We start from the raw sequence: 15,769 nt of genomic DNA on the forward strand, positions 1-15,769 counted from the left end.
TTCATTCATCCTAATCTGGTGGGTTTTATCTTATTGGATTCGGTTTTCCATTGACGAGCTGAATGTGATAAGAAATAATCTACTCTAAACCAAGAATAAGACGCACCTACAGTATTTATTATACTAAAAACTTGCTATTCATCACAGCCTTGCAGCTTTGCAGCCAAATTTCTTATCATAAACGATTAATTACGTCAATACGTGTGTTTCATATCTCAAATTCCAGCTTCAAACCAATAAGTTTATCAACTAGTGACAAAAGAACCAACGGATTCGTATATAAAGAGAAGGCTCTGTATAACAAGCGTTGTAGACAGGAGAAACCAGCGTTGATGATGAAACTGTTTGTTGCTATCGCTTTAGCGTGCCTGGCCGTTGCGCAAGTAAGTTAAATATATAACTGCTGCCTCATTTGTTCATATTGGATATAGCTACTATACAAAAAACTAACAATCGTGTGAAATTTCATTCTTAGGCCAACGTGCTCAGTTTCGAGTCGTTCTTACCATTGCGTGAAGCTCAGCAACGTAGCCCACGAATTGTAAATGGATTCCCAGCGGCTCTCGGACAGTTCCCGTATCAAGCTTTCCTAGCCGGTCAAACTGCCGGTGGTGGAACCCTGTTCTGTGGTGGATCCCTGATTTCGGATATTTGGGTGCTGACTGCCGCTCACTGTCAAGTCGGTATCGTACAGTTCACCGTTCGCGTCGGTACAATCAGTACTACTGAGGGTACAGTACGTACTTCCGATTTGATCATCTTGCATCCAGCGTACAACGCAAATAACCTGAACAATGACATTGGTCTGATTCGTCTGAGCGAGCCGGTTCCTCTTGGCGGCAACATCCAGGTCGTTTCCCTCCCAGACGCCAATCTGGGTGAAACATTCCTGAACCGTGAGGCCACCGTCTCTGGCTTTGGACGTATTAGTGATGCAATTCAGGGCATTTCTCCTACTCTTAATTTCGTACACGTCAATATAATTTCCAACATCCAATGCATGGGTGTCTATGGCGCGGCCACAATCATCGATTCCACCGTTTGCGCCGTCGGTCGTGATGCTGCTAACCAAGGTACCTGCAATGGAGACTCGGGTGGCCCATTGACTGTCAATGAGAATGGACAATCCGTTCAGATCGGTGTTGTGTCATTCGTCGCAGCTGCTGGTTGTGAGGCTGGTTTTCCTTCCGGATACGTCAGAACGACACACTTCCGCGACTGGATCCGGGAACAAAGTGGGGTATAAAAAAACATAATAAAAACTTCAGAGGTTAAAAGAATAAATTTCAAATAACCGTATATTGCGATAACAGCTAGATGGATCAACTTCTTGGCATGTAATGTCATAAATAAGCAAGCTTCATCAACCTTATTATCAAATGTTCGTCAATCCTCTCAGTAAGAAACGTTATCGCAGAATGAATGAAATTTAATCGGTACTATTTACTTATTTTACACTTTCCCAATAATAACAAACGCGCCGTTTAACCAGTCTACCATTAAAAAGTCACATAAGGATGTCGCGTATACCATAAATACTCACGAAGTAGACAACCGGCTCGAATCTACCCAGCGAACTCGCATCAGTTAATTTTTCTCTTATTTATTTTATTTATTAACGACGTCACCCTAGCCATAGATCATGGTTTCATGTTATTATACGCTGACGACCTAAAACTGTACTTGACTATTCGCAACCCAAGTGACTGCTTTCAACTTCAGAACTGTTTGAATGTCTTTAACTGTTGGTGTATATCCATCGGTTTATCACTAAATGTTAGTAAATGTTCTGTTATCTTGTTTACGCGAAAAAAGTCACCGATTACTTTTAAATACAAGCTATGTGACTCTGATCTTTCTCGCTGTGAAGTTATACGTGATCTTGGCATTTTACTAGTCTCTAAGCTTAGCCTTAACGCGCATGTGGGTACTATCATACTGAAAGCGAACCAAATGTTAGGATTTTTGTTGCGTGCTTGTAAAGAATTCCGTGACCCGATGCGCCTTAAATCTTTGTACTGCAGTTTAGTGTTGCCCGTTGTCGAATTTGCGTGTGTGGTTCACCTGTGCACAGGAATAGGATCGATCGTTTAGAAGCTTCCAACGCAGGTTTACTCGAGTAGCTCTGACCCGTCTTCCCTGATGGAACGACGCGTCCCTGCCCGACTACCCGACTCGGTGCCTGCTGCTTGGAATTAACACGTTGAAACGCCGGAAGACGATTTCCGAGGTTGTTTTTCTACATAAATTACTAACTGACCAAATTGATGCTCCGTTTCTTCTATCAGATATCGCTTACTACGCACCAAGTCGAGCCCTCAGATCTAGATCTTTGTAAGGCGTTTCTTTTCGTCGTTATGTTTTTGTGCTCGTGATCCTTTGCTCCGGATGGCATCCGCTTGTAATTTGTCTGCGCATTCTTTGGATATGAATATGACTGCGGATTCGGTCAGTAGTCTTTTACGTTATGTTCGCGTTTAATTGTTAAGTCTAGTCATAAGATTTATGTAGGCCATAAGGCCAGATAAATTAATAAACTGAAGTTGAAAATTTTACAGGTGAGAGTTAAGGAGAATTCCTCCTCCGCGACCCTCTACCGTGGACAAGGTCGATATAGCTGCCTATAGAACTATACGCGATCAAATCGTTTAAGCTTGCTCATAGAAAAAAGGTCGCAAGGCTGCACTGCTGAAATCGGTTTTATGTAACATATTGTGCGTTATGTGCAAAAATGTCATTGTGTTAACTACAATTACATTGTCGCAACTATCTAATTTACCCCAAACAGATTTCTTTTGTAAAATAATTAACCACTGCAGAATTAATCTGCTGGGGTATATAAATTACAAATAATAAAATGTAGGTTATGCTGCTTGATAGTGAACTAAAACCTTCAATAGAAAGTTTGTAGACAGTTGTTCGACTGCAAGTATTTTCTGTGGTTTATTTTTATTGCTAACTTTCCAAGGTGGTAAAATTTAGTTTTTTTTTTTTTTTGGAAACATTGAACCACACTTACCACCCGCAACCAATTCAATTACGATGTGGAACAGTGATTGATGATGATAGTATGGAAAAAAATCAACACTCTTATTTTTTTTCTCATCAATCTGAAATAATCATTATGTGATCGGGATAATATGATGAAACAATTTTATCTCACTCTGATAACCAATCCACAAGGTTAACATAAACAAAGTGACGTCATTCACTTCAACAAGGCAATGTAGTCTGTTAAGGTTCATTACATTACATTTCAAATTATTCTATCGCTTGTTTGAATAACTATCCCACCAAATTCACATTGAATATAAATCCGTAAGTATGAAAATCCACTCACGAAAACAGAAGATTCCAGAAAACTTTTCACTTTACTTCCGAACTATTGTACTTTTCACAACGATTTCGACTTAGCAGGAGAACATTACACAAATTCGGCTTTATTTCAATTTGTTCAATCGGTTTGTTATTACCGATATTTATCCAACATTATTGTAAACTAAAGGAATTATTTTACTAAAAGAAAAAACATTCTTCTACGAAAATCCCACAGTATTAATTCATAATTTTTATTTTAAATTTTTAATGACACGAGTTTTAAATAAAAAATTAGTTTTCCTTTTTGCGCTAAGCTACGATCTAGTACATTTTTTGACTTGTGAAACGACTTGTGGATTGTGGCAACATAATCCACTTTGAAAACAAGCATAATGTTGATGAAATTGCATGCTTTCTTCATCGGATTAAATACATTTACACTTTCAATTATATTGTAATCGAATACAGTAGCAGTATGCATTCTTTGAATAAATAAAATAATAGTATTTTAATAACAAAAATTGCAGTAAACTTCCTAAATTGTTTAAGTTTTAATATCGATTTTTTTTAATTGAATGGTTCAACATACGAATTCTTAGACTACATTATAACTGGTTGGCTGCCAGCACCCTAGCGCAAATTGATTCTTCAATGTTGTTGTTGGAGCTAACCTTTGGCCCAAAATAAGTGAAATTTTGGACGTTTTCAACAATGTGTTCTTCCTCTTGTACGTCACCCCCGCGTAGGCTTTCGACAATTGTTGGCACGGCCGCTGATGGTGCCACCATCATCTTGGTTTTTCCCTCGTCAATCGGCAGACCGAGGTTATTCCCGCTTGCTCAATCCTTTGGTATGCTTCCGCCACATAGGAGAGTCGTCTTCTTCTTCTTCTTCTTCTTCTTGGCGTAACGACCTCTTGGTCATGCCTGCCCGTTAAGGGCTTACGAGACTTGTTTCCTTGTTGTACGTGGATAGTCAGTCCCTCTCGTACAGGGGAGGGTCCGGTCCCGGTTGGGATTCGAACCCACGCCGTCGAGGTGGTGAGCCTAGGAGGAGGAGAGGACACATAGGAGAGTCTTCTACCAATAAAATCTATATCATCACCGTATGCCACGATCTGGATTGACATATAGAAAATGGTCCCCGAAGTTTCCACCTCCGAGTCTTGGATGGCCCTCTCTAGCGCTTGGCTAAAGAGTATGCAGGCAAGCCTTAGCGGTAGCAAAGGAACTTGAAAGTTTTTCATCCACCTTCAAGCCTGACCCTGACAAGTGACGTTGATCATGGTCATTTTACAAGTCTGAGTATTTTAGCTGAGATTTTTCAACACTCACACAGCTCAAAAATGCCGATGTAGTTAGCAAGGTTCTTACCGATTCATATCGATATACTTGAAAAATAATCGACATATAATGTGGTATCTATTGCATACAGAGCAGATATAGTATTCTGTCTGTATTATATTTTAAAAAAGGTTGTAGATTATTGTTCAAAACAAAATTCAAATACCATTTAATGTCGGAGAGAAACTATGTACAAATGAATTTGTTTTTTTCCATCACTAATGAAGTATCGATACCAAATATAATTGTCCTTTACGAACCACTTTTTAAGCAGTAGTGTTAGTCTATATATGAAAATTTGCAAAAAAAAAAAATTTAAAATGGTTTATGGCTCTGTTGCTTAGATTTCGGTACTATGCGTTGGGTAGCATATCGTTAAGTACTTCTTTTTCGGATGAACTAAGCTTATCCGGAAACTTGATATCGAATGCTACAAGCAGATCGCCCTTCCTAGATGGTTCTTTTGGAAACGGTAGCCCATATCCTTGAATGCGCTTCACAGTGTTAGGTTTGATGATTTCTTGTTTTGTACTTATGCGCAACTTTTCACCAGTCATTGTAGGTACTTCGAATATTACGCCACAGAGAGCCTGCAAATGAATACAGAATGAGAATTATCTAAAAGTAACATTTTAACACGGATAAATTAATTGTGACCATTTGTCACAACATACCTGTTTCAGAGTTAATCGAGCGGTATATCGAAGATCGCTTCCTTCACGCCGAAACCATACGTGAGGCTTGTCGCGTATGATGAATACGATGTCAGCTGGTATTTTACCCTTCGTTTGATCACCCTCTTTCTGGAAGGTTACTTTCGTACCTGACTTCCAGCCCGGTTTGATTGATATGCTGACGCATTTATCTTCTTTTTTCGGGGTACCGTCTGGTTGCATGACTCGCCGAGAAATCTTCATCTTCTTTACACAGCCGTGATAAATCTCCTCCAATGTTACGTACAGATCGTGTTCGATAGGAGGGTCCTGAATTTTTTCTTTCTTTAGCGGTGAATGAACGTTGAAGGAATGTGACCTATCAAGTATATAATATATAAGGTATATAAGTTATATAAAAATAGCTTTAGGTGATAAATTATAAATGAAGCAAATAAAATATACCTAAATGCACCTCCTAATCCATGCCTGTTACCTAAGCCACTTAAGGGCGTGAAGAAGTCATCGTCATTAAAAATACTACTGTTGAATAGACTGTCGTTGTGCATGTCAAAGAAGGAACCAAATGGATTGTTGGAGCCAAAAAACTGGGCAAATGTTGCACGAGGATCACCGTGGAATTCGTAGCTAAAGTTTTGTGACGAATTTGTCGTACCATTTGATGCACCTGTAAGAACAAATCATTTAGTTTGCTCTTAATAGCTGCTAAATATCAAACTACTTACGTCCTTTCAATCCTTCTTCGCCGTACTTATCATACATTTCACGTTTCTTTTTGTCCGACAGCACCTCGTATGCTTCAGCCACTTCTTTGAACTTCTCTTCTGCTCCTGGTGATTTGTTCTTGTCGGGATGATATTTTAGAGCAAGTTTCCGGTAGGCCTTTTTAACATCTTCATCTGTCGATCCTCTTGGTATACCAAGGGTTTTGTAATAATCCTTCCCCATTTCTCGTATTTTAAGGTGGATTTATTGTTAATCGTCGTAAATTTATAAAGAGCACCAACGATTTTATGTGCATCCACTTTTAGAAGCAGCTAACATCAAACCAAATTGTTTCGTCAGTTATCCTTAAATCGTACACTGAGAAGAAATAAAGAAAATATTTTATTACAAAGCAAAGCAATTAACGTTCCACTGTCACATATAAAATGCACATATGACACAAAGGGTCAGAACCCATAGTCGACACATGATCTAGCATGTTTCTAAACAATTAATTTATATTATCAATATTTAGTTGGCAACAATTGCAATAATTTTTTAAAGTTTGGGCTAGCATTAATTAACATTGAATTTATTCACGAACAATTATTATTCAATTCGTAACTCACAAAAAACAGATGGTATCACAAATCATATATGTCAAAACAGTTTTTTTTACTGCACTTTACGTACATCGTAAAGAAACATCAGTGGTTGTTCTTTCGTTTTACCTTACATATTCCATTTACTCTTCAAACATATTAAGTTTAAAAATCAGACATCTTATAGCAAATACTCACAAATACAACCAATTCAGCATGATCTTGAAATACTGCTCTACAGATTCTCTGGTGTTGCTTTCGTAGTTTTCTCCCCATATATTCTGTTCTTTGTCAGACAATAAATGAACAAGAAAAGGGCAGGGGCACGAATAAAAAGAAACTCCCGATCGCTAGACACCAATGAGTAACATTTCAAATTGCCTCTTACCTTCTCCGAAAAACAAAGCTTCCAAGGATACGTTTCAAGATCAAGCAATAAATGAATGCTTGTAAACTTTTTTGTAATTCTTACGCAGACGTATTTAACACCTTATTAAACCACATTACTCACACGAGAATCACTGAAGGTTGCCTTTATTGTTGGCAATATGTAGTATGTAATAAAGCTCACAAAAACCGTCGCGACGGTGTACAACCTTCACCGGTTTGGATTTACTAGTTATTCATCCACTTTCTCCTTGTACTTAATCTATATATTACAATGCACTGAGGATGCACATTAGGGCAATGAGGGTCATGATGAGTTTAATTAAGAAACACTTTTTTCACCTTCGTAAACTTCTACGTCTTTTTTATCATATAAACATATCTTAGCGATAGAGTGCTGGAACGGTATACCACTGAACCGGCATTTGGATACTTATTATTTGCCTTTATCTGTCTTACTAAACTCTTTGTGAACAAGCATAACCCAAGAGGGTAGCCACACCTGCGTTGTACACAACCTGCGTATAACTTGTAGATATTTGTTGATAATCTTTTGTCAAGAAAATTACTGTTAAACTATTTATACTGTATAACTATTTATACTGAAGTTAGTAAAGAACCGTCTAACTTTTTTATAAATTTAGGAACAATGTTGTCAATTTTGCTTTGTTTTGAACAAGGTTCCATTGATACCATACAAGGAACTTGTAACTGGAGTGGAGTCAAGGTGTTTGACGCAGCAATAGTAGAGGTACGCTATCCAATTCTGTTTGCCCGATAATATGTCATAAGTTATTGCCATATGGTACTGCCAGACCATTCCGAGACAAGTAGTTCTTACCATATCAGAAATCATGATATATGAGATAATCCGATGCATCATACCATACATGTGTGAAGTGCAGAGCAGCTGGGGTTCACTAGTTCAATGAAACTTAAGTTTTACTTGTATCTGCTCGACGTGCCAGAAATTGTTAAGGGTAAAGAAAAACACATTTTTTGTCGATCCGTACTATCCAAGAAAGGACTGCTGAGCAATAGGGGTGAGAATTTTGATTGCTCTAAACGCAAAGACGAACGAACGTCATGGTACAGCTACTTCTTAGCGGGTAAGGTAATTAATTTAAATGAAATGCCTTCCAATAAATCTGATAAAACTCAGGATATTCTTATATTTTTATATGAAAGTCGTATCGTCAAATCTTGTTTATAGTAATATTAACAATAATATGATGAAAAATTCAGTAGTTTCTGTCAAACAATTTCTACGTCAAGTTATTATAATATAAAATTCACAAATATCTTCTTTATTCGACTGTAAAATTTTACGCAGCATGGAGGACATACCTATGATATCAACTCTTCTGAAGGATGATCGAAGTTATTCAGACATTGTGAATCATTCGTTTTTCCTTGGAGATATCATCAAAATACACAGCTTCATTCCATATACTAAATGGAATACAGTTCAACGAAAGGTTCGCAGTTTCGTCAATACGATTTTCAACTAGATGTAGTACATTTATCTTGATAGTCATACTTATGAGCATTATCAGATGATGACTTTGGATTCCTTTGGAGTTTATACAGTCATTCTGAAAAAATATGACACAGTTCCTTTTTTTTAATCAAGACACAAAAATACCTCAATGACCTTCCGCTCTAAAACTAATTTTGTTCGCAAAAAAATATCTATTACTTGAATTGTAAATAACCTAACCTGTGCGAAGTTCTTTGAGCTTTGCTGAAGAGCAGCATTTATTCAATGGTTGCTTACATTTGAATATACGAAACACGACACCAGCACTGAAAAGCGGGTCGAAATTTTTGGAAGACGGTATAAACATTTAAATTTTTTAAACAACTATAGTACATTCGCTCTTTGGTTTGAGATATTCGAGGTTACCCAACGGGTCGATACTTTTTCCCTGGAAAAAAGTTTACTCTGTATTTAAATCTTTTTTACTCGAGTATCAACTAACATCCAAGGCCTATATAAATAAAATATAGGGAAACTTTTTTTTCACTTAACAACCATGTTATTAATATGCCATTAAAACATGGAGTATGCGTCACTGTAACCGATAGGAAGTTTAAGTGATAAAATTTCTACTTAGCTAAAGATCAAGCTTCCATTTTATTCTGAACTGCCAAACGCCATCTGGTACAACCTTAGTACTGGACTGGACTAGTCTGGTACCGAAGAGACACAGAGCCCCTGTTTTCGATTCATTATTTCAAAAAAGGAAACCTATCACACCTCCCTAAAAGATTCGTTCACACAGCACCAAAACAACGATATTGCAAGACCCTACACCATCATTTAGTGACTGCCTTACATGAAATAAAAACTGATGGAAGTGTGTCTGCGTGTCTTTGTACCACGAGAAGACCAGTTTGTATCCCCACTCGTGCTCGTTGTACCGAAGAGAAAAGATCACGACGCCCAAACCTAGTAGCGGCTTACACAACTGAAACATATCAACATGAAATTATCATGTGCTTGTGCATGTATATATGCGAAACTTGCGGTTCGCTACAAAATCGATTGAAAAGATGATGACCATAAATGGTATCGGAATTTCAGTGCTGCATCCCTGTTACCCTGGCCCCTTCAGCCATCTAAATTGCGACTAAAGACGAAACTACACAGTATCAATCCATGTCCCACAGTGTTTCTTGTATGCGGCAATATTCGTCAAGCACAGCATGTGTTCATAATTTCAAACGTATTCTAAAAACGACTCAATCACCAATGAAGGCAAAACAACTAAGAGAGTATACGAAAATGCATCAAACACACGATAACATTGATTGTGTGCGAATACAAATCGATAGGCAATAGGTAGTAGCCACCAGAGCCTCGTTTGCCATGAAGTTTCAGAGGTCATCGATTAAATCTCAGTTTGGATCTTTCCGAGTGCTCAGAATGTAGTCTTTCCATTAATGATCATTGGTACGATTTGATAAACAAACATAAAATCAGAACTCACAAGCCTCTGAGAAGCGAACATACAAGATAAGTATGTTGCAGCGCATTCAAGAAAAGTAAATCGCGCACCATAGCTTAAATGGACGGGTTTGATCTCTAGTGAGCAACAGCGAAGTAGACAAAATTGGATGGAACAAACACAAGAAATATTACGGTTGATAATTGCTGTTAAAACACAAACCAGCCGATGAATATTGTTTTATAACTTTTAGCCTTAGATATATTATTTTTTTCAAAAAAGGCCTTAGATTAAATTCAAACCTAGATCTCAAACAAAAATTTCAGATTTTTCTGCTCGACCAGTTCTGATAGCCGCTCCTAAATTGCTTGTAGCCGGTCATTTTGACCGCTCTTTTTAAGACTTTGTAGAGATGAGGCTTTTCTATTTTTGAAGATTTTTCAAATTTTTCAATTTTTGGTTAATGTTTGTTGATAAACCTTGTAGTGTGTTTGTCGGTGATTACGATGTTACGAAGTCAGGTTTGTTTTTTTTCGCCAAATGTAGATTAAAATTATTGTACGATTTGTTCAATATCAGATGGAGAACAGGAATTAATTTTAATCTTTATTTTTGGGAAGAAACAAACCTTACATCGTGAACAAACCCAATAAAAATTGAGATGGATTTTTTGTATGAAGCACTAGAATTTTCTTGCAGAACGGACTTTGCCGACCTCTGGCTAAGTACATTAGCTTTCGAACTAACACTTTTTTTTAAATCATATGTAAAATTTTGAAAAAATAAAAGTTGAATATAATTCAATTCGACATTTTTTGCTTTACACTACGTTAGCTAATAAAAAAATCGTCAAATAATAGCCAACAAATATAATACAAAGAAACATCATGTTGATATTGTTTGGATTCTTAACAGATTTATTGTTTCATCGTGACGCGTGTGTATGTGTACACAATTTGCATCTATGAAACCCGCAACAAACCGGACTCCAATCTGCCGATAAAGTTTAAGGATCGCATATTCGAGTGTATAGAATCATAACGAAGTGCACAGATGCCATGAAGGATTGCAAGATGCCATATTCCGGTTTCATGATTCGATAACTGAGTTCTCAAAGGCGATCAACGCCATTATCCATTGAAAAAGGCTGAAAATACGCATTAGCTCATGTTATTGAGAAATACTATTATTGTGCACGCTTTACCATTCTTCTTTGTGAATAATTGAATTGAGAATAAAAAAATAAATTCCATCGCTAAGGCAAATACATATTCAATAATACAGTAACAAATCAATACGAAATTTACAAAATCAAAAATACATCATCAAGAACGTATAAAAATGCAAATTGTAGTCATCATGATTTTCATAAAATGAAAGTACTCTTGAATATTTTTGAATTATTATTTAAATCAAATCAAAGCAATTTAAATTACTTTCTTTTGAAATTACTCTCAAATTTCTGGTCTATAATGAAATAATCTGTGATGCATAATGAAATTTACATTGTGTGCGTCACCTGTGGGAGCCAAAGATTGGTCAAAATACGTTGGTATCTTCCTCATTGCTAAAGATTTTATTTCAAATCTCATTACCACTGTGGTTTAAAGTTTTTCTGCTGCTACGAACACTATCCCGAGATACTAACCAAGTTTTACCAATACTACATCACATCTCGCAAGCAGTCCGGCTAGTATAAATGAACAAATTCCAAAAATAAAACTCCGTACAAAGCTGTGAACAATTTTTTTTGGTTCTGTTTTTTTTTTTTTACTTTTTCATTTTTGAGGCATTCGGATACACTTGGAAACAGATGAATGCCGCAAATACCACGCTACCTATATCCTCCCTACTTCGAAAGGTTATATACTTGTCCTTAAAAAGAGTGGGAGTAACCTCGTATACACGACCAAAGCTGTTGCTTATTTGGCGATCCCAGAATCTACGATTCCTCAAATATGAAAAGAAATTGGTTTGTAACATTCACAAAGCCACATGATTGTCAAATCTTTCGCATCACTTTGCATATCAACAAACTTTGTGCATAAAAGTTTTTGAAATACAGTTTGCATAAGAATATGTCTTTATTACGGCAAAAATATGGAATATGTTCAGCAAATTGCTGTATGAAATGGGTTTATAAGTACAGGCAGATCATTTTCACTATACTTTTCATTATTTCCACACTAAAACAAATCCTAGCTCCCTATACGGATATGCTGGATATATGGACACCTCAAATAGAATAAGACTAAGCGGCGAGTGTCGTTTCGAAACGCATAGCGTTCACATAGCGTTATTAATATCATCTGTATTTGTTTGGAGGATAACCATCATGGACAGCCGCGCATGTTTCCCTGCATGTGATGATAAAGATTCGTTTAAATATAGACTATTCGCTTCGTTTCAGTATGTTTAAAAATAAAACGATCGCAAAGTTTTGCGAGAACGAAACCGATTAGGGTCAACCTGGTGTAACCTGTTGCCACGATTTTCAAAAAAATTTAGAATAGCACAAAAATCTAGTAGTTAGTTAACTGTGACCAATTCTGCCAATTACAACGATTTATGGCCATTTTTTTTTTTGTAACAATTTTATGTAGGGTGTATATTTTTACTGGTGGCTGCCACAATATTGCTAAAATATGATCGTTGTTGTAATACCGGTTGTTGAATAGAATTATGAGATGAACGATTTTTAATAAAAATATGCATTTTATGATACCTTTTGCTTGCTATAGCTAGGATTTCTTATCTCATCTTGTACACAATGTAAATAATGCTAATAGTTTCGCCAACATTCCATTTCTTTTAAAGATCAATAGCACTTATTGAGACGCATGTAATATGTTGTAATGATATGTAATTGAAACTTAGAACTGCATCAATCAGCTGCCAATGTGAAACAATAAACAATCCCTAATACAGTCCATGTATAAAAAATTGGGCGTACTTTGTTACCTTTGAAACACCGCAAATGACGTATGCTCAATTCGCTCCGTTATGTTGTTGGTAGTTGTTTTTGTTTCTTCGTTACTCGCGAGATCAGGTTTTGGAAGAAATCACGTCACGCTAAGACCGCCGAGACCTGTTCGGAAATATTTTCATGTTATGAAGGCAACTTGGCACATCACTAGTCAATGCTAACTGCTCTATTCGAGTTTCTGATTATTTATTCGAACGTTCCGGGATACAAAAACCATAAAAAAAGACTTGATCGCACCTGTGACACTGCATTTCACTGATGGATCAAAGCTGTTAAACACATGCACACCTAACACCAGGAACACCAAGGACACTGGACAATTCTATAATGCACTGTATTTATCCACTCCCGGTCACTTTAATCCTAACACTAATATTCAACCGTTGGTAACAGCGTAACACTCTCCTAAAATACTGTGCGTATCGGCATGACGCACTGGGTTATTACACACCTCGTCCGGGAACGCTTTGGCATTATAAAGCATAGAGAAAATTTGTTGTGTAGCTTGTTAAAAAATATTTCTTCGCTAACCTTACCCAAGCAACACGATCAATTTAAGGCCAATAGGATACTTTCACAGTTTACCAGAAGGTATATGATGGATGAATGAAGTCGAACTACGACTTTGGGTACTGATGATCATCACAAAGTTGATCGCCCGGCTAGAAAAGACATCCAGTAACGTTTTTACCCCGAAACCCAACCACACACAAGTAAGGTACGAACTAATCTGACACAGATAGCGATCTCGATACTCGTGTCACATATCTTGCAGGTTCGTTCAGTTCCCATGCCATAACATATCTTAACTCAGTTCCGAGAACGCGATCTGCAGGATTCCAAGTAACGTAAATATACAATACCAACTCTTATCCCCAGCCGCAGAGCATGCAGTTCATCCGAATAACATGAATTTATTTTGTAGTGCAAAACTTTTTGATTGAAATAAAATTAAAAGAAATTCAACAAACTTTACACAAAACAGGAACAGCACATTACATTTTCAATGCAACTTGAAAATGTCCTAATGTTGTTTTCAACGAACAAATATACTTTTGAAGTATACTGTTGTATATAAAAAAATGATTTTACAAATATCACAAACAACCCTGTCTTGATGAGAAATTGGGGCTATGCTAAAATGCTTTATTGGTTTTTTTCTGGCGTTTTTTCTTCGATCTCTCCATCACTTATCGCAAACAAGTTGTACTTTTGCACGATGTAAAACAATACAGTAGCTATTTTTATAAAACCCATAATCCCCATTACCGTTACGCCTGAAAGTAACTGCAAAATCTCATACACAACATCGTTTGGTGAAAAAAATAGTCATATTTCATTTACCATACATTTGAATTTCATGAAAACTTTGCGACAAGAAACTACAAAAACATGTCGTTGTGATCATTATACGTTGAATTTAAAGTTAACGCTGCTCCTAAACTACAAATTTATTTGAAAGTTAATATGTTGGCACTAAATATTTGACTTATGAACAATACCACCATGAAATTAAGTATGAATTACTTTAAACCACTTTTTTTAAATAAAAAGTCGTCTCCAACCGAAACCAACAAATACGAGATATTCCATCATACGAAATATATTTTTGTGCAAACTGCTGACACAAGCCGTATATCAGTCCTTTAGCCTAAACATTGACTGTGAAGCGCTCCAGTAGATCGTTGTTCTCTAAAAAACATGCTCATTGGGTTTGCTGTCAGCACGACCTTTTTTCATTTTCTGTCATATGCAAGCTGAACCGCGCTGCATGATTCTCTATATAAGATCAATGGGACACTTGAAGCAGCTTTTCAGTTTGGTGTGAAACGTGATCGTGAGTAGTTTTACCCCTTCGTATGCCGATCGAATGTTGTGATGGTGAAACTTTTATTCGCGTCTACTTTTACCAAAGACAATTAAAAAACTAGTTAAAGTGTTTTTTTTATTATTTAAAAGTGTGCAATTGTGTAAAATATTTCTCCCAGAAGTTCAATTAATTATATTTATTTTGTCTCGATATTCATGTTTCATTACGTCCCATTGAATTGAGCTCCAATACAACCAGCATTAATCCGACTAAATTTAAAGAATATATACATCAATATTAATATCAGCAAATATAAAAAGCGAACAGCGAACTTAACTTGAGTTTTACCGCTTTCGTTACTTGAGCTTTCGTCCTCATTTTGCGCATATTGCATATCAATATTCCGTGACCTTGACTACCATTAGAAGGACGGTTACTTTAGTCCGTGCGTGTACAAAATGTGTGGATATTTTAAAGGAAATCTGGTTTTAGAAGGAACATATTTTACACAGGGTGGCCACCTACGTGCATTTTGATTAGAAGGAAAACTTTTGAGATGCACATTGCACAAGTCCGTTGAAGGTAAACTGCAAAATGTGCAATGTGCTCAACCAGTTTCCTCAGCACTATAGGTTTATTCTTTTGCAATAATGTTAATTATTTAGAAGTGTCAGGATCGAGCCTGAAGATCTTACATAATAGTTTGTTGATTTGGAAGAAGATTAGATGAGATTGATTTAAACAAAATATTTATTTATTTAGTTTCTTTCATTGTGTCAACATGTTAGAAATCTTTATATCTGATGTTTGGTATAGTTTGCATAACCTCAACTTTCAAGTAAAATTTATCTATATAAGGCAAAACAGAAACATGGTCCGATGTTTCTGAACCAGTCTCTCATCGCACGCTATTATTCAATTGAAATTCATAATCAGACATTGCTGGACATCCCAGCATCGTACTCTGGTGAATGTTGGGTATAGTCCGTAAGG

At 36.5% G+C, this 15,769-nt stretch overlaps 2 protein-coding genes across 4 annotated transcripts; one reads left to right on the top strand and one right to left on the bottom strand.

Annotated features, from left to right (window-relative positions):
- The first annotated feature begins 335 nt into the window (after positions 1 to 335).
- LOC131280961 (brachyurin-like) lies at positions 336 to 1,246 on the top strand. The gene is made up of 2 exons (XM_058310206.1): positions 336 to 383; positions 476 to 1,246. Exons 1-2 carry the CDS (start codon positions 336 to 338, stop codon positions 1,244 to 1,246), a joined length of 819 nt encoding a protein of 272 aa, XP_058166189.1.
- Positions 1,247 to 4,791: 3,545 nt separating this feature from the next.
- LOC131290495 (dnaJ protein homolog 1) lies at positions 4,792 to 6,419 on the bottom strand. Of its 3 annotated transcripts, none has more exons than XM_058319662.1 (4): positions 6,061 to 6,419; positions 5,816 to 6,002; positions 5,336 to 5,699; positions 4,792 to 5,251 (listed from the first exon to the last, which is right to left on the bottom strand). In XM_058319662.1, the coding sequence occupies exons 1-4, from the start codon at positions 6,281 to 6,283 to the stop codon at positions 5,015 to 5,017; spliced, it is 1,011 nt and encodes a 336-aa protein (XP_058175645.1). In that variant the 5' UTR covers positions 6,284 to 6,419; the 3' UTR covers positions 4,792 to 5,014. The 3 variants fall into 3 exon arrangements, with proteins under 3 accessions (XP_058175645.1, XP_058175630.1, XP_058175637.1); XM_058319647.1 differs by having other exon boundaries at positions 5,336 to 5,693; positions 5,780 to 6,002; XM_058319654.1 differs by having other exon boundaries at positions 5,336 to 5,696; positions 5,771 to 6,002.
- Between the last annotated feature and the right edge of the window lie 9,350 nt (positions 6,420 to 15,769).

This window comes from Anopheles ziemanni, chromosome 2 (assembly GCF_943734765.1).
Source record: "Anopheles ziemanni chromosome 2, idAnoZiCoDA_A2_x.2, whole genome shotgun sequence".
NCBI lineage: Eukaryota > Metazoa > Arthropoda > Insecta > Diptera > Culicidae > Anopheles > Anopheles ziemanni.

Bases quoted from the DNA above. Each gene is read 5' to 3' on its own strand.
- LOC131280961 (XM_058310206.1), top strand. From the start codon at position 336: ATGAAACTGTTTGTTGCTATCGCTTTAGCGTGCCTGGCCGTTGCGCAA. The intron at 384-475 runs GTAAGTTAAATA...TTTCATTCTTAG, and splicing joins CGTGCCTGGCCGTTGCGCAA to GCCAACGTGCTCAGTTTCGA.
- LOC131290495 (XM_058319654.1), bottom strand. From the start codon at position 6,283: ATGGGGAAGGATTATTACAAAACCCTTGGTATACCAAGAGGATCGACA. The intron at 6,003-6,060 runs GTAAGTAGTTTG...TTGTTCTTACAG, and splicing joins CGAAGAAGGATTGAAAGGAC to GTGCATCAAATGGTACGACA. The intron at 5,697-5,770 runs ATTTGCTTCATT...TTATATACTTGA, and splicing joins GGTGCATTTAGGTATATTTT to TAGGTCACATTCCTTCAACG.